General features: G+C 38.6%; 2 protein-coding genes across 2 annotated transcripts in view; one reads left to right on the top strand and one right to left on the bottom strand.

Annotated features, from left to right (window-relative positions):
* Positions 1-26176, top strand: part of LOC120722865 (ankyrin-3-like) — a 132971-nt gene that overhangs the window by 20623 nt on the left and 86172 nt on the right. The window contains 3 exon segments of the mRNA XM_040014003.1: positions 21864-21965; positions 22398-22496; positions 25996-26094. Of these exon segments, the coding sequence (XP_039869937.1) occupies positions 21864-21965; positions 22398-22496; positions 25996-26094 (300 nt within the window).
* Positions 7723-11335, bottom strand: LOC120722866 (microfibril-associated glycoprotein 4-like). The gene is made up of 5 exons (XM_040014004.1): positions 11064-11335; positions 9972-10169; positions 9492-9588; positions 9144-9311; positions 7723-9011 (listed from the first exon to the last, which is right to left on the bottom strand). Exons 1-5 carry the CDS (start codon positions 11067-11069, stop codon positions 8761-8763), a joined length of 720 nt encoding a protein of 239 aa, XP_039869938.1. The 5' UTR covers positions 11070-11335; the 3' UTR covers positions 7723-8760.

Genomic DNA, 26176 nt, shown 5'->3' with positions numbered 1-26176 from the left:
CCTGCCCTCCGCTGTATTCTCCGGGCAAGGCGGACATTTTGAAGGTGAGCGGCAGGAGACCTGTGTGGATCAGACTGGACAGAAACAGTGAGACTGACAGAGGCTTGTACACTCACAGACAGTTCACTGAACGCATTGTTTACCTTCGTGTGTGTGTGTGGCAGAACAAAGGGGAGGCTTGTCTTGTCTCAGTTAGACAGTATCTGGTAGCGAGAAGTGTGGAGAGGCCGCTGGCACTGGAAACACATGGAACACATTTAAACTTTGATTTAATTCATGCAAAATATCGACCTTGCAATTAACATGACCTGGTATCTTTCAGATATCTTGACACAGCAGATGAAATTTATCTTCTGTTTTTAGATAAATGGATTTACAGCTTCTGTCAAACAAGTGCAAAATATTTTCTTTTCTTCCATTTAAGAGTATTCAGCATGTCTTGTTTACATGTGTTTTGTCTTTTGTTAATATAATAATTCGACATGCCTAAACCTGCAAAAAACCTGGAATTGTCTAACATTATTTTAGCACAGAAGGAATCACAGCTAAAAGATCAGCTTGATACCAGAATGTCGGTAAAAAGGATACCAGTCATAGGCCGTGACCTGTTCTGACCAGCCTCCTTCTTCACATGGTTACATGGCCTTTTAAAATTTTCCCAAAATGCACTTTCCCCTTGCAAATGATCAGAAAATGCTTATTTTCATTCCTCTACATAACAGACACGAAATTAGCCAACTACTGAAACTGTGATTTATTACAGAATATTGATTCTCAAAGAAAGCTTTAGATTGTGATACATGGAGTGTTTATAAATTTGATTAGGTTCAAATTTTTGACAGAGGTTAAATTTGTTTTTTAGCCCTGAAAATTTCATTTGGACACTTGCACTTAAAAAAGGGTGAGGGTTTAAAAAATGCTGGTAAATTAAGCTTTAAAAAGTGCCAAAATTTAAATCACCTCTATATACTGTACTTCAAGGTTTTCTAGCTTGGAAAAAATTCATAGTATGAAGGTAACTTTGCATTAAATAGACCGAAATTATAGTCTAAAAAAACTCTTCTAATTCTGAGTCGGTCATTCTTTTCATCGAATGACCCACCTTTGAATGCGTTGACTGCAAAAACAGAAAAATATTGCACAGTTGTACAGTAGATGCAGTAGATACAGTAGAATATATATAGATGCAGTTGGATTGATGCAAACAATATCAGCAGTAAGTTCACATTCACAACAACATCAAATATATCAGTCTTATTAAAACGAGCTGAGTGAAGTTTGTACAGATGAAACTGTTGATCTGATCAAACTGCAGGCAGCTGAGCAAAACTGATGTGCTAGAAATCCAGATGATCAGCCAAAAGCCAGACTTTTAATGGTTCAGGAAATCAAAGTGTAACCAGTTTGGCCTTCATTGGTGAAATACTTCACTTTTAGTCTTTAAGTGCTGTGAGGCACTGTTGTTGTGCCATATAAATAAAATTGAATTGAATTTTACTCCGGGAAACTTTTGACCGATGAATTATTTGATGGAGCGTTAACTGTTATAACAGCATCTCATCTCTCAGCATGAAGTCATACATCAGAAAATCCCGTGGGTGTTTCATAACAGCAGTGAGCTTTTCATAATCCTTTTTCACTAGGCTAATTTTTCATAGTGTTATTGTCTGCTTTTTGTCAGTGAGCGTTCAGTGAGACAATAGCAGAAGACAAGATGTTTAGTCCCCGGAGGCTGAGGTGAGAAGTCTCTGCTTCTTATTATTTTCATGAAATTTTGAATGCAGCTTTACTGCCTAATCTGCAGCAACTGCAGTGGCAGAGGAGGTGATGTGAGGTTGACGCCCACATCCATCGACTGAGGAGTGAATTATTTTCCTGTGATTCATCTTCAGGGCCATATGAAGATGCAGAAAAATGCAGCAGTATTACACAATATGCACATAGACAGAAGGTGAATAGTGGCAATCTGTCTTGCTCTGTGGTATGACACTCCTCCTCGTCAAACTGTAGATCCGAACATCTGGACACCCAACACAAAATATCCCAGACTGACTTTTAGCACTCATCATTTCCAATGGGATCATTGGTGTAGAGAAACTTTTTATTCAGTTAATTTGATAGAGAGAGAAAAACAATTGTGATCCTACTCAGGCAAGTCAGGCGGGAATAACTTATGCGCTAAAAATTATTTTCAGACACACCTGTTCTTATTGCAGCTGTTCACACCGACCGTTCACGCTAACCAGTTTATATGAGGTGAATTGTCCTTGGAGTATGAAAGAATATCTTAAAATTTAAGGAACCTCTCGTTCATGTTTATTTGATCAATCTTTCCAAAAAAGATTCTTGAGATTTTCTTTTCGGATTTTGTAGCAAATTAACACAAAGTGAAGTTGTAACCAAAGTGAAATGATTATAGATTGCAGGAGGCAGCTACAGTTGTAGCCACAGCTGCCCTGGGGCAGACTGACAGAAGCAAGGCTGCCCTATCGCACCATCGGCCCCTCTGGCCATCACCTGTAGGCAGCAGGTGAAGTGTCTTGCCCAAGGACACAACGAGCGAGACGGTCCGAGCCGGGGCTCGAACCGGCAACCTTCCGGTTACAAGACGAACTGCCAACTCTCCGATATATATATCGCCAATATTTCAGTTTATTACGATAGCTGCAGCATGTCATGAGCTTGTTGTACCCATAAGTTCTGGTTTTACTTCAGCCATCCGTGGCTGACAAAGGACGCTTAATTAAAAAAGTGTAGGACATTAAAATGGGAACCACAGCTCGCTGTCTATGAATGATGATGGTCACTTGGCTCGAGACTCAGCAAAGAGAGGAAAAAGCAATGCTGATGTTGAACATTCATCTTAAGTGCCCTATTGATTTACTGAGCAATTTCTTAATTAGCTTTGTGCTCTGTGAGCTGTAAAGCTAAGCTCACTGCTCACATAGTGCTAGTCTCTGTTTACTGAAGTCTTTTATTGTTGGGAATCAAGCTGATAAATAAAAAGCTTGTAATACAAATTTAATCTAAAATACCACAAAATTGATTTGTTTTTTTAATGCTTATTCTTTATCAGTCAAACTTTAGATAATAATACAAGAAAAGTGTTACTTAAGTCCATATAAGAATTATCAAATTTTTTTTGGACATCTCCCCAGAATCCAAATATTGTGATCATTATCATGCGGATAAATTAGTAAAATTAAAAGAGAAAAACAATAAATCTTAACAGTTAAGAACCTGAAAACCAGTGAAGTTGTATTTGATAAATGGTATAATTATTAGAGTGTAGCTCACAGATTTTCTGTTCAGTGACTCATTAACAAGGTTAAATTGTTTCAGGTCAATTAATGTCTTTACTGAAAATAGTGAAAAAAAATGCTTTATTATTTTTTGTATTTTCCAAATAGATTGCAGTTCGTCAGCTGGGACGGACGTCTACAGCAGCAGTACAGCTTAATTATTTCAATAAAACATCAAAAGCTGGAAGAAATAAATTCCATAAATTTTTGACAAATCAGGCTAATTTTATCAACCCATATTAGCTCATGACAGGTCATCTGTATAACTTTTCTTATTTCTTTAGTTAGAAAAAATTGCAATGCCAAAGACAGCCACGAGCTGTTATAGTTTTGTTATAGCTTGTTATAGGTTTTAAAAACCATACGTGAGGAATCCTGTGAAACACGTTGGTTTATTTTACGTTTTTTTTTTTAATCGCTTTGTCTGTGATCACCAATTCCTCTGGATGCATTGCCATGAAATTTTAAAATTACATTTAACGAACATAGATGATGAATCCATGGGTGGATCTAGAGAAATCTTCTTCTTAGGGTGGCATGGAAATCAAATGGGGTGTCAAAATCAAAGAATTTTTTTAATACATATGCAGATGTTACAACTGTTTAAAATACTTCAAATATAAAGTATACACGTTTCATATAAATATAGTCTATAACGTAATTTGTTTCTTTGCCCCAGATAATTAAACAATTCAGTTACATAACACATGCAAATTTTGATTTCATGCACTGTATAGCCTTTATAATAAATAAGTATATAGTCCACGAAGTATAAAATCCAGAATGCTTAATGCTTAAATTTCCACAAAATGCCACAGATTTTTCTATGGGGGGGGGGAACAATATACAATATATTCAGTTCTAGAATTTATATTCAGTGTTAATTGTAGCTAGGCTCAAACTGTTAATGCTATCTTATTTTAATAGGCAACACTGTTATATGCAAAACTAGGGTGGCACTAGGGTGCGACATGCCACTCCTTGCCACCCCTGTAGAGCCACCCCTGGATGAATCCTGCTGACTGATTTTTGTTTTCCTCTGAATTATTATGATTTATTGTTACTTGTGTTGCCTGCAGGAGGATTATGACTTATCCAGTTATATATCTGCATCCATTGGACAGAGGGACTCAGAATCTGAAAATTTGTTGACTCTGGTTAGTGATGTGTGATACTTTGAGTGTACCCCATAATGTACAGGACAGTAAGATGGCAGACTTATATGTATGTAGTTAGTGAAGTCCGACGTCAGGCACAGCCTGCCATGGTAAACATGCTAAACATTGCTTTTTTAATATGCTGATGTTGGCTTTTAGAACTTATGTATCCGAGCACAGCCGCTGCCAAGATGGATCTAACCTCTTAGCCTTGTTAAACTCTAATATCAATATATCCCAAAAATCCAATATCAGTAAAGCTATTTGTATAATGAGGGAAAATTGATGTTGCAAACAGGATTTTGTGTGTGCATGTACAGACAGTGTGATTGTTGACTTGCACAACACACTTACTGCTCATCCCTGCTGATGCATTACGTGCTATGCATGCTGTTGGTCCCGGGCAGATGTTAATTTATTCATGACCAGTGCTCTGTCTCTGTCAGGGAAGATTAGCAGCGAGCAGTGGTACTGTACCTAATCCTATCCTCTCTTTTCTTCATTTTGGATCTTATTGTGTTTGCTTGCTGTCAAGTAAACCATATTGAAATTAACTCTGCTTTAAGGGTGTTTTGGGGAAGGCTAAGAAAACACGACTGACTTCTGTCTGAAGGTGTTTCTATCTCATTTCTTGTTTGTCCTTTCTTCTGAGCAGTCAGTCAGTCTGTCTGCTTCTCAGTGATCATACGCACCCATATAGATGTTCAGGGAGCCTTACATCAGCACAGCCCCTGTAATCCAGCAGCAGAGCGACGTCATCTGCTGCCATCCAGTGAGAGGAGCGGGGGACGGGTTTGCCAGCCAACTGTAAGGAGACCTAATGAGGCATAGGGCTTCCTGATGCATGGTACATGTGGTTTCAGCCGGCGTTTTAACTTCTTAAAAAGACACTAAAAATATAGCCAATTTGTCATTCAGTCATGGGAATGTGCTTCAGAAGAAGAACAGATGTGGAGTCTGTCACGATGAGCTGCCGTGAAATGTGAAAAGAAATGACAGAAAAGGGGAGTTCAAGAGTTGCTGTGTTTTTATCCTCCTCCATCTGTATCTCAAGTGCTGTGAGAATACAGAGACTGCAGTAGCCAAGCAGCCAATCAGATTGCGGCACTCAGAAGCCAGTCAGAGGCAAGACAACAGACATGCCCAGAAACACACAGGTGCTTTCATCTGCTTATTCTGCGCAGATTTTATAATATACACAATAATGGATGAGACTGTTTATCAAAGAAACACAGTTTTATGTTGCATTCTTATGCAATCAAGACTTTATTAAAAATGACTTTTGCATAAAGTAATAAAAACACATTACAACAAACTGAGATAGGACCTTCTGTTTACATGTTTTACACTCAGAACTGGATTTTTTTTTTTTTTTACATTTTTTACAAAAATGTTTTTTCTCTCTTGCTGCAGTTGATGTAGTATTACTGAAAGGCCACTAGGGACTGATAGAGGACCTGAAAAATGAGCTTTGTATTTGTGAGACTGTGCACACTGTAATGGTTTAGTTAAAATACTTAACACTTACACTTAAAAGCAGTCTTTTTTGCAAGTGCATACAAATTTTAATGTTATTCTTATAGTTACAAGTTATATATTTTAAATTCCAACAGGGTTGTAGACTTTTAATCATCAACAAGTTTGGCTTCTGGGTTCAGCTTCTTAATATTTGTTTTTTCTTGAATGGTTCTAAATTGGATATCACAAACTCTACAGCAAGTCTGAGTACACTGTTTGGAGACTGGTTGCCTCCTGCCAGACAACCTGCACAGTCACCTTGGGTTCACCTTGCATGCCTCGCCTCACCCAGAGGTTAATGGGAGGATTGCTCAACCTCGGGGTCTCCAGTTGTTTGCTACAACTGCTTGCAATCGGTCACTGAATGCAAAAAATCACCACAAAATCGCCACAATTTTATTTTCTAGCTGGGATCCTATTTTGTGTTCTAGTGTGACTGAAGCATATTCAGCAAAGATATATAGTGCAGAAGAAGATGCTCTACATTTTCACTAGTAGAGCGTCTCCTTCTCTATAATTTACAATATTCTGAAAACTGACTGGAGGGCACGTAGCAGAGTAGCATCACAGCTGTGTAGTGGTGTGTTTGGTTTAAGTTCTTAACTAATGTGTAAGACACATGGCTGAGGAGTAAAAAAACAAGACAAAATATAGAATATTTAACATGAATAGGAATCCGACCAGACAGTCAGTGCAATTTCTTTCTTAGTCTGTGCTTGTGATCTCTATATATCGGTACCAAAACATTTTGAGGTTTAAAACCTGCCTCTGCTGATATAGCTGTCTGTTGCTTTACCAACCATCACTATGTGTGTGTAATAGCTATACACCATTTTACACAGATTTTACCACATCCATGCCATGTGGGTTACTTTCATTGTCAGTTCTTATAGTTTTAGCATCAAAAGGCCCCAACTGGCCCACAACATTAAATGAACTTGTGAAATTTAGGAACCTCAGTTGCCATGGCAACCCATCCTCCTCAAATTCTTTTTGCCTCCCTTCACAGAAGCCATAAAATACCAAATACGGATCATTAAACTCTGTGTGTGTGGGGGGGAGTGTGTCATGGTTACCTCTGATTCTGTGGAGCCTTCTGTGAAATCCTAGGCGCAACATACCTGTGGTGACAACAGAAATATATTCCTCTCTTTGTTTATTCCTAGAGTTCATACACATAAAATAGTGCTGCAAATTAAAAATATCTTCAGGGTTTGTCAGGTTCTGAGACATTTTAGCAAATCTTCAACACTGGAAACAGCTTCAGGCTAAAGAAAAATGTGTTTAATAAGCATTTAAATAAGGGTATGACCTCAACTAACAAGGTTAGCATTTATAAGTTATACCAGTGAGTCAAAGCTGTGTTTTTCTAAGTTTAGTTGTGTGTGTTGTTAAAAGATGAGAGCTAATCCTTAATATTGTCATCTCAGACACGTAGTTTTCACTGAAAGCACAGAAGCCCCACCCACCTGCTATTTAAGCTTTCTGTCTATGAAGGGCAGCCAATTGGAAGAGGAGTAATTAAGAGCTTTTTTCAGACAGTGGAGGGCACAGTATAAGATAAATGAGGATTTTGAACTGCAGTACACCTCTGGACCTCTAATTAGCCTCTATTTAAGTAGAGGCTGATATTTTCTTGACAAATCTTCACACCAGAAATAAACAAATTTCCCACGTGTGGGACTAATAAAGGTTATCTTATCTTAACAAACAAACAAACAAAAACATTAAATGGATTACAAATGTACTTTTGTGTTTTTAATACGATTAAACAGCCAAGCAAAATGTGTTTAAATAGCATACGATAATAGAAAAATTAAAAAGAAAGACTACATGTAACCAGTGAAAGCAGGATTCAATAATTACACAAAGCATGGTGTAAATCCAAACAGGTTCACTAATATCACCCAAATAACATCTAGCAGATATGCATTTAGCTCACTTTTAAAGCATCTGTGCAATGTGAATGTCTTCAAGTCAAATCAGGCTTTAGGCTGCAGCTATAGACAGTTAGAGCTACTGTATAAAAGATGGATGTAGCTTTTACCATGACGTCATCCACTGGTTTCTGATGTGCCATTTTGAAGCCTTGACATGAGTGTTTCTGCTGTTGCCATCTTGTATGCAAAAAGCCAGTTGTGACGAGCAGGGCCAGGTCTGACGGTGACTTGTGATCAACATTTCATTAACAAATGAAAATGTGGTTTCATATCATAGATGTACAAGATTTACAAATTAGACTTAATTTAGAGCCTGGGACTGTTTTTTGTTGCGTATGAATACATAATGTTGTGCTTTTTGTCCGTATCTCTGGTGTTGCGCTGAATCTAAATAGGTGGTCATGAAGGAACATGTCATCCAGTGTTATCAGCGCTTTTTGGTCAAAAAAATATTTCCGTTGTTATTTTGTTTGTTTATTTTTCTGTTTGTAAAACTTTATGGAGATATTTCTTATCTGTCCATAATTTTATTAGAAGTGAGGATCTTTAAACTTGCAAAGTAAATAATGTTTGGACTCAATCCATAGGAGAGATTTTTCAAAGGATTCTCTATCATGGTTGGTTAGACATTGAACATTTTTGCTTCATATCATAACAAGCATATGTACTAAAGTAAGTAAGAGATGAAGACATAGTCCTAATGTTCTTGAAAATATCATAAACTAATGTGGATACGGGGACTATGTTAATAAATACAAAAGTTTCACAATTTTACAAAATTGTAAAATATTTCAAATCTAGTCACATTGCTAGTTCTCCAGGTTGTTGTGTTTTGGTTGGTTTTTATGTAGCAGCTGGTCTAATTTTCATTACCATGGTTTTTAGGGAGTATTCAAGCCCTTTAAAAGTTCTCCAGTGCACGCCAGTTAAATGGGTTGAAGGTCCCCACATGTAGATGGCATTGGGGTTGGCAGCATAGCACGAGCTGTACCAGAATCCTCCATAGCACACCATGGCACAGTTCGAAGGATGTGTATCTTGATCATTGTCAATGGTAGTGAATTTCATTCCATTGTGAATACTTAGAGAGTCTCCTGGAAAAACAAAACAAAGCAGAAAACACAAATTTTGTTTCAACTACTGAAAAATCCTAACTTTGTTGGTAGATTATGAGTAGATAAAGTAAAAAAAAGAGTTCTTATAAAAGAGAGAACAAAAAGTCCCACCTGCTGCCCCTTTGATGAAACTTCCCAGGTTTAACTTATATCCATCTGACTCTGGGCCAACAGAGAAGGAGGAGTAATGGGCAAAGACCTTCTGGCCTTCAAAATCTTCCATGTCGACCTTCAGCTCATAGTTCTTGCCTTGGGTTAGCAGATGCATTGTCTCCAGGCCTGGGAAGATAAAACAGTGAGCAACTGTGATCATCTGAAATAAACTGTTTTAGACAAATTTGATGAGTCGATGTTATTGTTGTTAAGAAAGGAGAAAATGTACAATAAAATAATTTAATAACAGTAAGGTTTATTGACTACTCAGGCAAATTTAATCCAAAAAAGAACGATGAATTTTACCCAGCCAGTACTCTCCAGCAGCGCTCCCAAATCCGGCTTTGTAGTGCTCCCACTTCTTGAAGAAGTTCACTGTGCCATCTTGTCTTCTCTGAATCACCTGGATTTAACAGAAGTTTCACACAAACTGTCAGTAAAAGGCAAATTATCGACCCCCCAGCAAAAGGACTCCTTTTAGCTTTGCTAACTTCACACAAGGTAACTAAAACTAAAAGGTCTTCTGGTGCTTCTCCCTTACCTTTAGATTTAAATATATCTGTGTATAGAGATGATCCTTGAATAAAACCAGTCACCCATGTGCATGAAAAGATATTTAATACAAAATTCTGACTGTGTGAAACATGAATTTTTTAGCCAAGATGTGTGAAGCAGTTCATAAAGTTAAAATAGGTAAGTTCTGGCCAGATCTCTTTATCTCTTATTTCAAGATCAAAATCAGAAGAGTTGGATTAGTTTGGAAAAAGAGGGCTGAGCAATCCTCACCGTCCATTTTTCTGCTGAGTTGTCGATGTCGTCTTTGCTCATGTCACAGTAGACCTGCACAGGAGAGGTGGAGCCAGCTGGATAGATGGTGTACACTCCATCCACGCCTGCACCACCTCTGTAGATGTCACTACAGTCTGTGGGCAGAGGGGATTGATAAGCTGCTGCAGGCAGCAGCACTGCAAACACAAGTCTGATCTACAGCAAAGAAAAAATAATGTCTGTCAAAGTTAAGGTTTGTAACAGGATCATGCACATTACAGATGATACCTTAAGTTTTTAACATTTTCATAACACAAGGAGGCAAGCGGTTTTTAGTGCAAGTGCTAGTGCAAGGTTTTTCTGGAGCTAGTTTAAAGATGAAATGATTTTCATAGTATTAACCCTCAAACTGCACTGAAGATATATTTATTTGTCATGTTGTGTGGACTTATTTGACATCATATTAGTTGAAGATTTGGTGTGAAGTACACAGAGACTTTACCAGGAGAAATTATGGTTGCTGGGATTAGGCCTGTAATCTGTTAGTCATGAGTCAAGCTCTCTTATCTCTATATTTGATTGCTTGGCTCTCGGGTGGTGCTGAAGAGATCTGTCCTCTCTCTATCTCTAGATCCTCAGTTAATGAGTGCTCTGCTCCTGCAGTAGACTTGACTCTACTTCTCTACTTTGCCGTCTCTAATTTTATTGGAGAAGGTGGCAGTGATGCAATTTAATGATCTTGCTGGAGTAAATATGCAGTGCAAGGCTGTTTGACACAGTTTTAAAATGGCTATGATTCTCCACAAATTTGCTCAATGGTTGTGTCTCGGATAGATTTTATTTATGATTAGAGCCTCCGGGTTAATGCTAACATGCACAGGGCACTTGTAAGAGGCTAAGTTTAAAGAAAAGTGTGGCTAATATCAGGCAGGCACACACTAAACTACACTTGAAGAAAAAAACAGCCATAGAAGGAGAATGAGGTTGCAAATAAATTATTTTAAATATTGTGTCTGTGAAGTTGTAAGAAACTGTAACATTAAAGTATCGTTTGTGATGCATGTGTTTTTCTAAAATGAGATAGTTTAGGCAGCATCATATGTTACATACCATCATTCTTTTACCAGCTTGAAGTGGTTACCAAAGAAAAGCCACTGCAGATGTCCTGAAAAGAAAGAAGAGACAGTTTTAGCTTTTAACAGATTCTATAAAGTTGATTATAGGAGCCAAACATGCAGTGGGGTCAGATACTACCTTACCAGTTAAGTGCTGAACCTAATGTGTTTCCAGAGTAAGCAGCTTCTTTTATATTTGAGCAACTCTGACTGTTTCATCACCCAGTGTTTCCCCCGTGTTTTCCCACATGCAGTAACATAGTGTTTATTTATTCTCAGTATTTTTTACCTCCCTCTCTTGCAGTTTGTGTTAGTACAGCAAATACATTGTATCTATTGTAGCGTTTCCAAAAATTTCCACTCTGCTATTCAGAAAATAATTTTTACCGGCATACATGCAAAAAGTGTTGGCCAGCTGTTGCCCTGCCACTACTGAAGTCAGGACATAAAATGCTTATAACTGCTGTTATGGATGGCATCACTGTATCTACACATTTGGACTAATTTATTATAAACTGCTATAAGCAGATCAACTCTGACATTCAAAGACACTTTATTTGATGTTTCCAAGACACTAATGCTGCTTACCGAACTATCAAGTTAGCTCAAAACTGACTGCTAACACAATTGTCTCAAGCTTTATTGTCTTGACATGCCTGCTTCTAAATGGATTTTGTCTTGTTTACTGATATTCTCAGTCTCCCTGACAAATTCCTCTATGAAGTTAACCAATGTTGTCTGTCGCTTTAATATCTCCCTAATCTACCTGCTGGACTTTGACCCTTGAAGTCTCTGCTTGTGTGTACTTGTGTATGTGTGAATCTCACTGTATTGATGAAGAAGGAAAGTCGAGGTAAATATTTTGCGCATGTGTGTGTTGGTGGTTTTTACTCTGACACTTTTGTTGTGTGAGTAGATAAAACGCTGATACTTGACTGCCAAGTTTTTTGCTGCAGTTTATTTTAGGTGCAATGGATTGTGTTAACCGCTCAACCCACACACCTTTTTAGAGTCAGACAGGAATTTTCACAGGTGGAGAGATTATTGTACTCTCATTCCATCCTGCATTTATTGTAAGAAATATGCACACCTACCTCAGTTAAAGTATCATAATATGGTGCACCAGTGGGCAAGCAGCATATAATAATAATGTATACTTTATTGATCCCCGTGGGGAAATAACTTGTTTTTCTCTGCATTTGACCCATTCACTCAGTGAAGCAGTGGGCAGCCACTAAGCAGGCGCCCGGGGAGCAGTGTGTAGGGACGGTACCTTGCTTCAGGGGTACCTTAGGGTAGCAGTTCAGTGGACTCGAACCCCCGACCTTTCCGATCATGAGGCGACCACTCTACCTACTGAGCTATCCCTGCCCTATATGGCTGTTGTAGCTGTTAAGGTCACACTGTTTTTATAGTTATATAAGGTTAGATAGGGTTAGACAGACCAGTGATTGCAAACCAAGGGCTTACATGCTTCCAAATGATCACAAGAGAACTGTGAGGGTTCATGGGTTTAAAGGGAAAATGTGTTTCTAGTGAAACTGTTAACTCAGACTTTAAGAAAGACCTTCTATGCTAGTTTCCAACTCCATAATTTTATTTTTGAACTCTACTAGTGTATCTTTGAAGTGATTACAGTTTAAAATAACCCTTAATTTCATTATAAATTGCTTTGCGCGTGGCCTCATTTCAACCTCCATCTGAATGAACCAAGTTTCCATTTAGCCAACTTTCTTACAATTTACTGCTAATGGCTTAAAACAGGGTGAGCGTCTGTACTCGGAGCTAGAGCTGTGTGCCTACATGACCCTATGAGGATGTCTGCTCAGTGACATGATATAGAGCCAAAAGCAGAAAAAAATTGTCTGAAGCCTGAGTTTTTGGCTCACATGAATTATTTGTAGTGAACCCATTCTTTTCCGCTTATCTAATACAAGGTTGCGGGGATGCTGGAGCCTTTCCCAGCTGTCTTAGGGCGAGAGGCGGGGTATACCCAGACTGGTATTGATGAGAGGCGGGGTCTGTCGTAGGGCTAAAAACATGGAGACGGACCACCACTCGCACTCACATTCATACCTATGGGCAATTTTAAACCATGAATTAACCAAACCCCACTAACTGCATGTCTTTGGACTGTGGGAGGAAGCTGGAGTACCTGAAGAGAGCCCACACAGACACAGGGAGAACATGCAAACTCCACAAAGAAAGGCCCTGGCATGATGGTGAAATTGAACTCAGGCCCTTCTTGCTGTGAGACAATATTTCCATCAATATTTCATATATTCACTGTGTTTAAAAGCAGAATCTGCCATCATAATAGTTTTTGACAGAAATTAAGGAGAAAGCATGATAGCTTCACTTGAACTTTGTGGGAGGGGGGGGGGCAAAATTACATGATAGCTTTGTGTGAGCCTCAGGCCAAAAAGGTTGGGAACTAAATTCTTAAAAACTTTTTACATTTTAAATTCCTCTTAAATATAAAGAAGTGAAAAGAACTAGATGGGATGTTTTAAAATTTTGCTTTCAACAAATAGCCGTTGGCATTATTATGTATCTAAAAAAATAGATAAAAAATTAAGGACTTCAGAAAGAATCTCTTTATAAAAAGTCTTGAGTGTTAGTCTCTGTATTTGTTCAGGTTTTACAGCCAGTTTGATGTGCATATGTTTATCGAGACTAGGATTCATGAGCGTGAGTCTAGTTTTTTTTATTGTGAGCTCTTTTAAGTAGTAATTATAATAAAAAAACCTTTCTTTAAACAATAAAAACTAAACTGAAACAAGTTAGTCCATTTGGGAAACTAGACAAACATTTTTAACCTTAATAAAAATCAAAACTTGAAAATAGAAAACTCTTAGCACACTGGTGTGCACACTCAGAGCCTCTGCCCTCTGATCCTGTGCCGCCACCTGGTCTAAGATTAACGCCGGAAGTCTCCTGCCTCCCCCATCCCTCCCTCTCGTCCTCCTCCATGCTCTGGACTTTCTCACTGCAAGCCAGGTATTTTTAGCTGTGACATAATGCCCCCCTCTCTCTCTTTCACTCACAGCCTTTCACTCTCTGTCTTTCTCTCCCCCCCTCCCTCTCAAACACCGACAGTCCCTCCTCCTACTCCCTCTCCTCTCTTGCCCCCATCCCTCTCTCCCTAGCTTCCAGGCTAGGGCTTAGCTGCTATAATTGACTGCTCAGGTTTCACACTTTCAGCTGCGGGCTGAGAAACATGGCAGTGGAGGAGGCAGCAGAATATTTGGCAGAAGTAAGTCTTTACTGTACTTTACTGTAAAAGTCACTGAGCTCACAGAGTTAGCCTCCTGTCTCCTGATATGCTGCTGTAATGCTAACAGGACTAGAGATTGTGTAGCTGGTGGGATTTAGTGGTGTTGTAGCAGTTACCCGTCCAGACATGAGACACTGTCGAATGATGGTGATGGGAGATTGTAGACTGGGGGGCTGTTGATGGGATGGGTCGCAGTGATAACTCTGCTGCACCACTCTGCTGCAGTGCGTGTGTGTGAATGAATGTGTGTGTGTGTGTGTCTGTGTTTGTGTATGCACTCCTGTGTGTCTTGTTGCAATCCTAACTACCTAACTGTGATTGCACATATATAGAGTCCCCTTTTATTGTGTTTTTATAAGTCTGTAGATACGATTTCCAGTGGATATAGTTTCATGTTACAGACTGATATGAATGGAAGTACCTGACCTTGGATAGTGGCGCATGCTCTGTATTGTTTGTGGAAAAAAGGAAACAAAAGAGCAAAAAAGGAAGCTAAAAACAACAAGAATGGTGAAGATTGGTGCTTTAATTCATTATTAATGTCGCTTTCATTCAGCTGTAGGAGTGAGGTAGAAAGGCAGCTTAAACACTGTTATGTCTTCAGTAACCTGCTGATATGTGATATACTCTATGCAGCATTTTCTGTCTTACTGTAGCCAAGCAGTAGTTTAACAGTAGTTAAAGTGGGGTCACGTAATATGTAACCTGGTTAAACACACAAGTGGGAGGGTGTTAATCTTAATGCCCTGTGGAGTTAGCAGAATACTGTTTGAGTTTTATAAGTGTGTCTATAAAATTAGCTTCTACACAAAAACTAGCTGGTGATATGTATGACTAACTCTCACTCTCGTCCCTCTGCGTCAGAGGGCAGCTCTCATGTTGGAATGTGTGTAACTGTATGAGTGTGAAGTGGCGTGTTGTGGAAAAAGAGCGACAGAAGCATTCTTTGCATATCTCTTTCACGGATAAATAAAGTTGCACTCGAATGGCACTTAGCAAAAAGCTGAGCAGGTCTCCACTCACATGGCAATTTAAAACATGAGCTTTGGGGTAAACAAAGTTTTTGAGTTTGAAGCCTTTATGGTTGCGCTCATGTTGTTACAATCCTACTAGGTTGAAGTCCTACAAACTAGATGGCAAACTAAGTGGAAGTTATACACAATAAAACTTGCAAAGTTATTTTGTAGCAAGGTAAATGTTACACATAATTATTTTTAATTACATGTCTGTTGCCTGACTAATTATTATTATTTTCACTGACCAACCATTTAGTTGTTATACAAAATGCATTAATGAGACCAAAAGCCCTGAATAGCTGTCTTCAAATTGATTTGCTTTTTGTTGATCCGAGAGACCTTACAGGAAACCCAGTTTTCTGTAAGGTCTGAAAAGACAAATAAATAACCAAATACATTCTTCAGCTCCACTGTAGACAGAAATATTGTGATAAAAGTGACAACTGTGTTGGCTCACACCAGCCAGGTTGGCACAGTATCAGAGCGGAGCAACCTGAGAGCGATGATAACAAATTTATTGGAAGTGTGTGACAGGAACTGCAGACATCAACTTTCATTTGAAAAGGAAAACATGATTCTTGGTTCTATTATTGTAGCTGAATGGCCTTCGTGGGCAGACATTCCTGAGTGCACGTAACCTCTCCGGTCACTTTGTTGAGCACACCATGCTTATATCAGAATGAACTCCCCTTTGCCTTCAGAACTGCCTTAATTATTTGTGGCATAGATTCAACAAGCAGATCCTCACATATTGTTAACCATATTGACTTGATAGCATCAGACAGTCAGTCGAGCTTTGTGACGTGGAATGTTTTCCATCAGAAGATGTGTGCACTGTGGTCAGATTTAATACTCATGTCGCCCGTGGCCTACATCATCAGACTGAACCATTGATACAAGGCAGGCAACGTTTTGTTAAGCAGTTGTTTCCTGTTCTTAGCTGACAGGTGTGCTATTCTTCCGCTTTAGCCTATCTGCTTCAAGGTTCAACTTGTGCGTTGATGCTTTTCTGCATAGCTTAGTTACTACGAGTGGTTATTTGAGGTGCTTTCGTATCAGCTTAAAGCTGTCTGTCTATTCTCCTCTAACCGCTCACACCAACAAGACATTTTCACCCAGAGAACTGCTGCTTACTGAATATGTTCCCTTTTTTCTCTGTAGCCCCAGAATTGGTTCGGTGGAAACCAGGATTACGTTTAACCTCCTAAGACCCGAACTCTTCCACCGCATGCATTTTTAATTTCTCTTTGAAATTTGGGCATATTGGGGGCCGATGAATGTAAAAACAAAGAATTACCAGATTTATTTTTTTTTACCTTATTTTTGTTTTTAGGAAAAATAAGAGCCACATATGAGGATATTCGTTTAAACCTTTGATAGAACAGTAGCAGTATAATGTCCTCGTAAGTGGATATCAGGCCCTTGTAGAGCAAAATTTAGTATTTTGGTCTAAATAACCCAAAATGTGATGTCCACATATGTGGGCGCCAGGTCCTAGGAGGTTAATCCATCTCTGGGTGTAAAGAAAAGAACATAACATGTAAGTTTAAGTTGCAGCACTTTACTTTGTTAAATAGATATCCTTAATTTAACTAGGTAAAACTCTCAGTAAGAACAGTAAACATCTTCTTCAAGCAACCTGGCCAAAAAAAGAAAGCAAATATTTTGTGAGCGTAGATACAAATGTAGGCACGGGTCTTAATTTGATTGGGTATTTTCAGTATCCAGTACATACAAGTATGCAACTGGGTTTTCAACAAGCACAACAAGTGTGTTTAGTGAAAATATAGCAATTAAATAGTCAAAAACTGCTTTTCTCTCATGTACTTAAATTTCTCCAGAGTAAATAAGTGTAAATAAATGTATTCTGGAGCTCAAACTGCATTGTTTTCTTTCCAACACATGTTCATACACGGATAAAAAGGATCTCTCCCCAGCACAGGTTAATGTCAAAAACGCTCTGTGTTTATTCAGCTTTAGTCTAGCTGTGCATTTGTGTTGGTAACAGAGGCAGAAAATACGGGTTTCTTTTAATGAACATCTCAAATAAAAGCTATGAAAATATTTAAAGATTATATTAAAAAAATGTTTTGGCGTCTGTCTTCATCTTGATTACCTGCCATGCAGCAGACAGTCACAGCAGTGACGTGGTTATTTTCAGTGTCGTGTGCTGTGTATCAGCTGATGTCAGCCTGACCAAACTGGGAAGTCCTGAGCTGGACTGGTGCTGCTCTTTGACCAGAGTACTTTTCCAGAGGATGCCGCTTTGAACTGGAACTCTGATAATGCCCTAAATTCTAAGCAGCCCAGGCTGCCCCCACATTAAATTTGTAAGGCTTGGCACCAGGCCTTACAATCCGTCTCTGGGTTTTAAAAATCTCCACGGCGCACTGTTTCCAGACTGGTAGAAAGAACTCTTAGTAAATATTTTATTTTGAAACATGCAATTGTATTTGATTACTAAGAAATGTATTTGCATGTAATTATTTGTAGTAAACATTAAACTGTGTTGCAATTTTTTTCTGTCACATGTTTTTATTCTTTGGATTAAGTATTATACTTTTTGTTTAAACATCCAAACTATTGGGACAATTTCTGCATGATTCCCTCATAGAGAGAAGAAAATATCCTTTTATTTTACAGAAATAATATGGGGACACTATTATATGTTTCGTTTTTACATTTGCACTGTTGATGATAAAAACTGAATTATGTCAGGGCCAACTCTGGCAAACAGGATAGTCTTACTACTAGAGCGTTTTATATTAGTTGGGACAGTTTACTAGATCAGTGTTATTGATATGGTTTCTATTTTGTTTCAGGTTGAGTTACATGTTACAGCAAGGTCAGGCAAAAAAGTATGCAGGGATCCTCCATAGAGGTCTAAATAATGACAAGAATCTGTAACCTTTACAAAAGCTGCAATGCAGTACTTTCACTAAAAGTAATGTTAAACTCCATTAGAGAGGTTACTTGCAGTTTCAGTCATCCAGGATGTGATGATGACCTTAGGTAAGATCTATTCACTGAGTGGGAAATGACCTCAGCAAATAACACAGCTCATGGTGCAATGAGCTTGACTTGATTGTTCGTATCACTGTAGAGATTTTTACATTGCGCAAAGACTGATTGTGAAATACACAATACAGTTTAAAGCAATAGCCCAGTTTATTCAGTTCAATTATGCTTTTAATGAAAACATTAAGGCTGCTATAATCTGTATTTTTACAGGAACAATGCATCAAAGGCAAAGTTGAAAGATGTAACTTGATTCAAAGTGAATTCCAGCTTTGCTGCTTCAGTTCATTGTTATTGGTCTTTTGTGATAGCAGGCAGCAACTACAGTTCCTGCTCCATAACAGAGAAATGTAGCTGGAGACTAGCTGGTGAGCACAGCATAGCATTTAGCAGGGAATGTAGCTGTGTTGTTCAAGTATTTGGAGGTTTTGTTGATGAGTGCAGAAAAGGTGGAGTTGATGTAGCGTTGTGGTGAAAGCAGAGCCAAGTGTTAAGCAAAGCTGTTGATATACTGGTTTTTGCTTTCATGTATGACCATCAACTGTGTGTAGTGATTGAAAGAACAGGATCAGAAATACAAGTGGCAGAAATTATTTTCCTCTAAAGGCTGTCTGGGCTCAGTCTTAGAGATCAGTGAGTTCAGTTATTTTGTCAGAGCTCAGAGTAGAGCCACCGTTCCTCCAAACATCAAAGTAAAAAGGAAAAGAGCACCCCGAAGTGTTCTGATTAGCATCCCTCCTGGACACCTCCTAGCTCAGGTGTTCTACCCCAGACACACACATTGTGCCTCTTGACTGGCTTGGGATCACCTAGCCAGAACAGCTTGAGGAGGTGCATAGGGAGAAGGGAATTTTTAAGAAATCACACTCTTCTCTTTTTTAAACTACTTTAAAGCTGCAGTTTAGCATTTGCCATCATCCATGTCATGGTAAACAAATTCTTCTGTAACCATTCTCAGTGATGCTTGAAAGTAAGACAAGTGAATTAAATTGTCTTTAATGAAGTGAATTCTGTATCAAACACTATGTGAAAATGGGTTTGTGAATGATCCCAGATGTGAAATTAAGATAATCTCCTGGAATGATAGGATCTGCCTGATGCTAACTTTAAATCCTTTCATCTACTTTGTTGAGAATACTGCAGGTTAATGGGCACATGAGCAAACAGTAATTTGAGAGTGCCTATCCTGTGCACTGTGTGGGTATCCATTCAACTACATGGGTGTGGTAGGCTGAAGAATCACAGCACTGCAATCATGAAATCAGACACACACACACACACTGACTATCTGCCATCTTTTCAACCTTTCTGCTGTCACAGCGTGCTCAAATTCAGCCTGTTTCTGCTCTGCCTACATGGGCCACACCCTGAAATCCTGGCACACAGGGACAGATATAAACATGTGCACATACAGCATGTTCACTTCCCTCTTTCAGAATCCTCAGCTCAGCTTGATAATGACACATGTTTGCAGCTGTGACAGGTTAACTGCAAATAGCTCTTCAGCTGCTGCTACTGCTCCCCATGGAGACACAGTTAGTCATCAGGGGTGCTCGCAGTAGATGTTAGGGTTGACTGTGTGTGTTTGGTATAATTATACTCCCTTTGCAAAAAAATACACTTTACTTTTCAAAAACAATAATTTTGGATGCTCCCAGCATCAAATGCAGGTTTGACAGGTTTGTGAGTGTACACTTTATTCAAAACCTAGTGAGGGTTTAATCATGTTTACTACTGGGTAGCTGTAGCTCAGGAGGTAGAGCAGGTCACTTACTGATCACAAGGTTAGTGGTTTGATCCCTGGCTCCTCCAGTCTGAGTGTGAATGTGTATGAATGTAGTTAGGAAGCAGTCAGTTTAGAGAAAGTGTGTGATTGACTGAATATGGCCAGCACAGGACCACCAGTGTGTCTGCAACTGCCTTTGTACTGGCCCATGTGTGGGCCACATCTGGCAAACCTGGTCTGGACCACCAAAGGGCCGTCATTCTTTGCAGTATGTGGGCATGTGTAAGCACATTCTGTGGGCCAGATCCTGGCCATACCAATTTTGCTGTGTGGGTCAGTAGTCAGTCCCGTGTCTAGCCAGCTTTAAAAAATATTTGTTTTTATGTGTTGATAAGATGGATGTGATCATTTTGTACTAGTATAGTGTTAAATCTATGCTCTAACCTGATGTGCATCTTCTCAGAAATGTTGCTACATGTTGTAGTTTTATAGATGCCAACAGCTGTGATAGGCCTGCTTGATAGAAATATTGGTTAACAGAAAGATTAATACCTCTGTAAAAAAAAAATGCAATAGGCTGAAATAAATGTAGCATGCTCATTATGCTAATATATAATACTCTGCCAGGTTAGACATGCCATTTTTCACATTTTCATAGTGCTGACAATGCATTTACAGATTAATTTGGTACTGATCTTCTCTTCTTCCTGCATCCAAGACATATTACCTCACTGCAGAGCGTTGTAAGCACACCAGCAGATGAGTGTAAATGAAAATAATGAGCTGCAGTCTTAAAAATGTGGTGTCTTGTGTTCCTAAAGTTGCACAGGTACCACTATGCTTGTTTGTGATGTAATGCTTCCCAAAAGAAAGGCTGCATTAGTGACAAAGTACTTCTACGTCATCTGATTGTGATCAAATGTTATTGATTCTTTATTTAGTTACGTTGATTAGTTTCCTGAAACGTGCCTGAATAGAATATCAGTCAAAACAGGATAGCGAGTTAAATTTCTTAAGATGCAAATGCAAAAATATCTTCTTGCAAGTATCACGATAAATAACTTACTTCTACGTATTTAATTTTAAGTCGGGGTTGTCAAATTCAATTAACTCAGTGCAGTTTGATGTTTAGCTTAATCCAGATGTGTCATTGAATCTGTAAAAAAATGTCCCATGCTGGCACCAATCAAACTTGAAAAAATGTATCAAGCAGAATAAATCCTGTGGTTTTTGGCTTGGATTTGGCAGGCTGTTTTTTCTTGGCTGGGTTTTAGGGAGTTTAACCCAGCACGCATGTTGAAGACCACTTTATTTATCTCAGACCCACTCTTATAAATGTTTTCCTATTTTGGCTCTTATTCAGCTTCTTTGAGCCCTCAAAGGGTTTACCACACACATTCTAATCTATTCATTTTGGCTAATAACATACAAGCTTTGGGGGATTTACTCAACTTATCTCCTGTTGCAAGGATTCATAAGTAAGCTTTGACACAAAAATAATAGCCTCCAAGTTGTTTTTCTCAACATATTTCCAAAGTATTAAATAGTCTAAAATAAGCTTTGAACATTAAATATTACTGCTGTTTTAGGATAATAAATACTTTTCTTTTTACGAAGGAAAAGTTTATTTTAGCAGCATTCGAAGATTCTAATTGTTTGTGCATTCATTTTTTCCTGTGTGTGTCTTTTGTTCAGCTCATTGTAATACATTGTATGTTTAGGATAATAATCATTTTCTCCTGTCTCATCTTCCTGCAGACAGACGCAAACGCTTGTTATCTGCGGGCTGCTCGGGCTGGCAACCTTGAGAAAGCGTTGGATTACCTGAAAAATGGGGTTGACATTAATATTTGCAATCAGGTAAGCTTGCTAATAAGACTGCACCATTGTAGAGTTTTTTAAAGTAAAATTTCCATATAAACAACTCAAACCATGTATCCACAGTCTTTTTATCGCTGAAACTCCAAACTCAGCTTTAAATTGTAGGAATAGTTCTTCTAGTTATTTATATAATTTGTGAAGCAGGCACAACCTTAGACTATTGCCATGCCTGCATGGTCACCAATTCAGCCTATGGTTTGTTGTGTTACATTCCCTAAATGCACGACTTACAGGAACTAAACTAAATTAGTTCAAGTATACCAAATGGTTTGGATTCAAAATCACACATAAAGAGTTTATATGTTGAATGTTAGTCTCAATAGAGACCAGATTTGCAGGGGGAAAAGCAAAACAATAAAGATTATTTTAATTTAATCTCCATTCCTCTTCCTCTCTTTTCTTTCTCTCCAGAATGGCCTCAATGCTCTCCATCTGGCTTCGAAGGAGGGCCATGTGGAAGTGGTGGCTGAGCTCATCAAACAAGGTGCCAATGTGGATGCTGCTACTAAGGTGTGTGCCACCCAGGAGTCTCATAAACACACAATCACTCACACAGGCACACTGTGTATGCATGAATTCACAGACACACACACACAAGGTTTGCTGAGTCTGCACCTTCCCAAAGTCACATTGATTAAGCAGCAGGAGAGGAGATGAATGGCTGCATGTGAGTAGAGAGGTCAAGTACTGATTTAGTATAAGTCCTGTCACGGACATTCCGGTATTTCACCACATAGGGCTTGTTGGTCTGGTAGTGTATGTAAAGTGTTTGACAGTGAAATGCTCCACTGCATTAAATGTATCCATTAGAAGAAAGGCGATTAAATTCACGATGATTGGATTTTCTGCCATGATGCTGACATCACCACACTAAACTAGGTTAGTGGGAGTAATTAGGTAATAACTCACAATTCTTACAGATGTTTCCCAGCACTGAAGCAGTCTGCTTACAACAATGTTTTTAAAAATACTAATACAGGGTCGTGGTATTAACACCAGAGACTTGCAGCTGATGCTATTTGTGCCCATGTGCCATGCACTATTAGTTTACTTTGTCTGATTTTTCATTATATTGTTCAAGATAGTTGATGGAGTCCCTCAAACCCTTCTGTAACACATCTGTGTGCATGAAAACTCCAAAATACTGGGTATAAATGTGTAAGCATTTGGTTAGGCTTGATAGTGACTTATTAATACTATCTGAGCATGCTGGAAGTGAGTGAAAAGGCAGATGTAAAAACAGCTCAACAATTAATAAACAAAATTGCAAAAAGCAGCTTAACAGGTGTAACAAGCAAACTGAAGTTGAGGTACCCTGCTACACCAGCTGACAATGTGATCCGATCAGCTAAAACTCTTCTGTAAATCCAATTGCAGTTTAAGTAATTTTAGCCTATGAGCAGTTACTCTTGCCCCTGCGAGCTGCTGTGCAACCCCTCTCCACCTGAGCTTCCCCTTTTCATGCTAGTTTTTCATACCTTTATAGAAAAGGCAGATCTGATATTAAAACATAATAGTGCACATTTGCAGACAGTCTCTCCAGTAAGAACTTCACAGTGCTGCAAGTAGTTATTCACATAAAACACGATAGGCATGGTTACAGAAACCTAACTTGGTTACTCACATGGGGATTTTGTGTGACTATTCTGTTCTAATCTTTGAAAAGTCAACTTTCTAACTAGAATATCTGTCAGAAATGCTTCCAGAAGGTCAGATACCTTAGGAAACTCCATTATCTGTAACATACAAAAGCTGATAATCCATTATTGTCCAGCTGCATATACAGGTGACATTTAATTGCACAGGGCAGAAAAAAACACAAGAACAAGGGAAGAAAGGAGAGGCCTTTGTAGCCCTGCAGGTGTGAGCATTGTAATATATCAATAGTTCTCTGGGACTGTAACCTGAATCCTTCCAGAAGAAGACAAATTCTGGTTTTAATATGTGCTTATATAGTAATTATGCAAGTTTTTAAAGTGTGGCTGTAATGGCAGCCCTTGTAAGTGTTTTATGTGCGACATAAGTGAGCCAAGGAAAGAATACACTACTGTACATTTCATTCAGTCACAATTTATGTTATGCTGTGATGGGGGAAGCACTTCTATTCATATTTAGCTTGAATAGCAAACTACAACTACAACATTAACAAAAACAACTATGTCAAGGAATGCTACAACACTAGTCAGAAAATGTCCAATAACAGGTTTTCTCTGAACAGACATGTTACAAAAGCAGTTTAAAGGTGTCTGATGTGTATCCCTCACTCATACAATGGCTCCCAAATGAGCCATGAAAACTTCAAGAATCCCAAATTAATGTCAGAATCAAACCGTTGTATCTTGTTCTAAACTAGATTCAGCAGCAGTAGGAAGGAGAGGCGAAGCATGTGAGGAACGAAGCGAGGTGTATGTGCAGAGGGTTTAGTGGCAGTAAGAATGACAGCATGGCGACAGCTGCTGCTTGCTATGGCTCACACACACATAACAGGTGCATCCATTAGAGCTGCAGTATGAGTAATGCACATATCAGACTAGCTCTGCTAGTCTTTTCAGTATGTAGTAGTTTTCTTCTTTGTATTTCCATTTTTTTTTCTCTTTCTGTGACTCTTGAACGTTTATCTTCCCGTTGCACAGTCTGTATCTGTTATTCAAGTTGAACCAGTGTTCAGAAGTAATGCTATAACCTTAATTTTCACCCTTAACTAATATGTGCATATGTGTTGTTCAGGGTTATGTATATTTAATCTGTATATATCTGTATATGAATATGCTGGGTCTATGGACAAAGGGAAACAGGCAAAGTTTCTTTTGGTTGCACACAGTTAAACACTTGATGTGAAGTGCAAAAGATGCAGTCTTATAATTAGCTAGCTACTGACAACAATTTAGCTGTTTATGTTTCCAAATGAACAGTATCTGACAGTTACCGTAGACTGTGTTAGGGGCCTAACAAGTTATAAATAATGTGGCATCACCAACAACAACAGTCCTATAAAAGGACAGGTAAAGCATTACTCTAGAAATGCTGTTTATTTCGGTAACAAAGTGCAAGACCAAGTTGACTGGTTATGAAGTATTAGTGCTTGCAAGTTAAGGCTAATAGGCTAACTGCTGGTGTCCTGACTGTTGGGCTAGTGCACTTGACTCAGTCGTGTCATAGTTAGCAGAGCTGGACACATCAGGATGCTCTAGTACTCGATAAGTTAACTACTGTTAAATGCCAAAGTAAACAAAGAATAAAATTCATGCTAGTAAAGTTAGCATCAGTTTCTAGCATCAATCAGCAGACCAGCTAATGGATTCAGATTGTGTGCTCATTTTCATTCAGTGGGCAGCCCTTTAATCTGTGCTCGCCAACAGAACAAAAGACAGTGAAAATGAATGATATTCATGAACAGATATGAACAGATTTTGATTTGTAGACTTATTCAGTTTGTCAGTCTTCTGTTTTTGGGGGAATATGCTCTCTCCAAGCTTTACATTATAATTTATATAAAATATATTACAAGGTACAACTATTATTTTGTTAGCCTAATTTTATTTATAGTTTGTGAGATTAGCGCTAATCATAGTTTGCATATATACACACACAGTCCCAAAGTTATATTAATTGTCCTTTCCTGTGAATTCTAATTTATGATTTACAGACATCACAGACAATGATATCATATTGCAGCAAATATTAAGGTTTGATTGAGATAGGACTTTAATAAAAAGTGATATTTTTCACTCAATTTGCAGCAATCAGACACTGAAGCTTGTAAAAGTGCTTTAAAAGCTTCCATAGCATTAAGTCAATCCATGCTGCTTTTAACTCTCCTGCACTCCCCCAGAGAGATGTGTGTGCAGTTTGCACTTCTGCTGTAAACAAGCAATATGCAAAACATTTCTCCTGTGTGACTCATAAACATCCACATAGCCCAGGCCTTTACATGCATCCAAAAAGCTAAAAATAATTCTTCCTAAGTTTTCCTAAAATTTTAAATGTTTGTTTTGTTTCTATTCTTTAGAAAGGAAACACTGCCCTCCACATAGCTTCTCTTGCTGGACAGACAGAGGTGGTGAAGGAGCTTGTCACCCACAGTGCCAACGTCAATGCTCAGTCTCAGGTAAGGCATCCCCTCTCGAAAACACAGACACATGAACTCACAAGGCTGTACGGTGAAATCATCTCTTTTGGAAGACCATGTT

The sequence above is a fragment of the Simochromis diagramma genome, unplaced genomic scaffold (genome assembly GCF_900408965.1).
Source record: "Simochromis diagramma unplaced genomic scaffold, fSimDia1.1 OVJJ01000669.1, whole genome shotgun sequence".
Classification (NCBI taxonomy): Eukaryota; Metazoa; Chordata; class Actinopteri; order Cichliformes; family Cichlidae; genus Simochromis; species Simochromis diagramma.
Note: the sequence above shows the minus strand (reverse complement) of the source record. Positions and strands in the feature narration are given on the sequence as shown.

Excerpts from the sequence above, each read along its gene's own strand:
- LOC120722866 (XM_040014004.1), bottom strand. Across the intron at positions 9,589-9,971 it reads ACTCAGCAGAAAAATGGACG|GTGATTCAGAGAAGACAAGA; the intron begins GTGAGGATTGCT and ends TGTTAAATCCAG. Across the intron at positions 9,312-9,491 it reads TGCTGGAGAGTACTGGCTGG|GCCTGGAGACAATGCATCTG; the intron begins GTAAAATTCATC and ends TTATCTTCCCAG.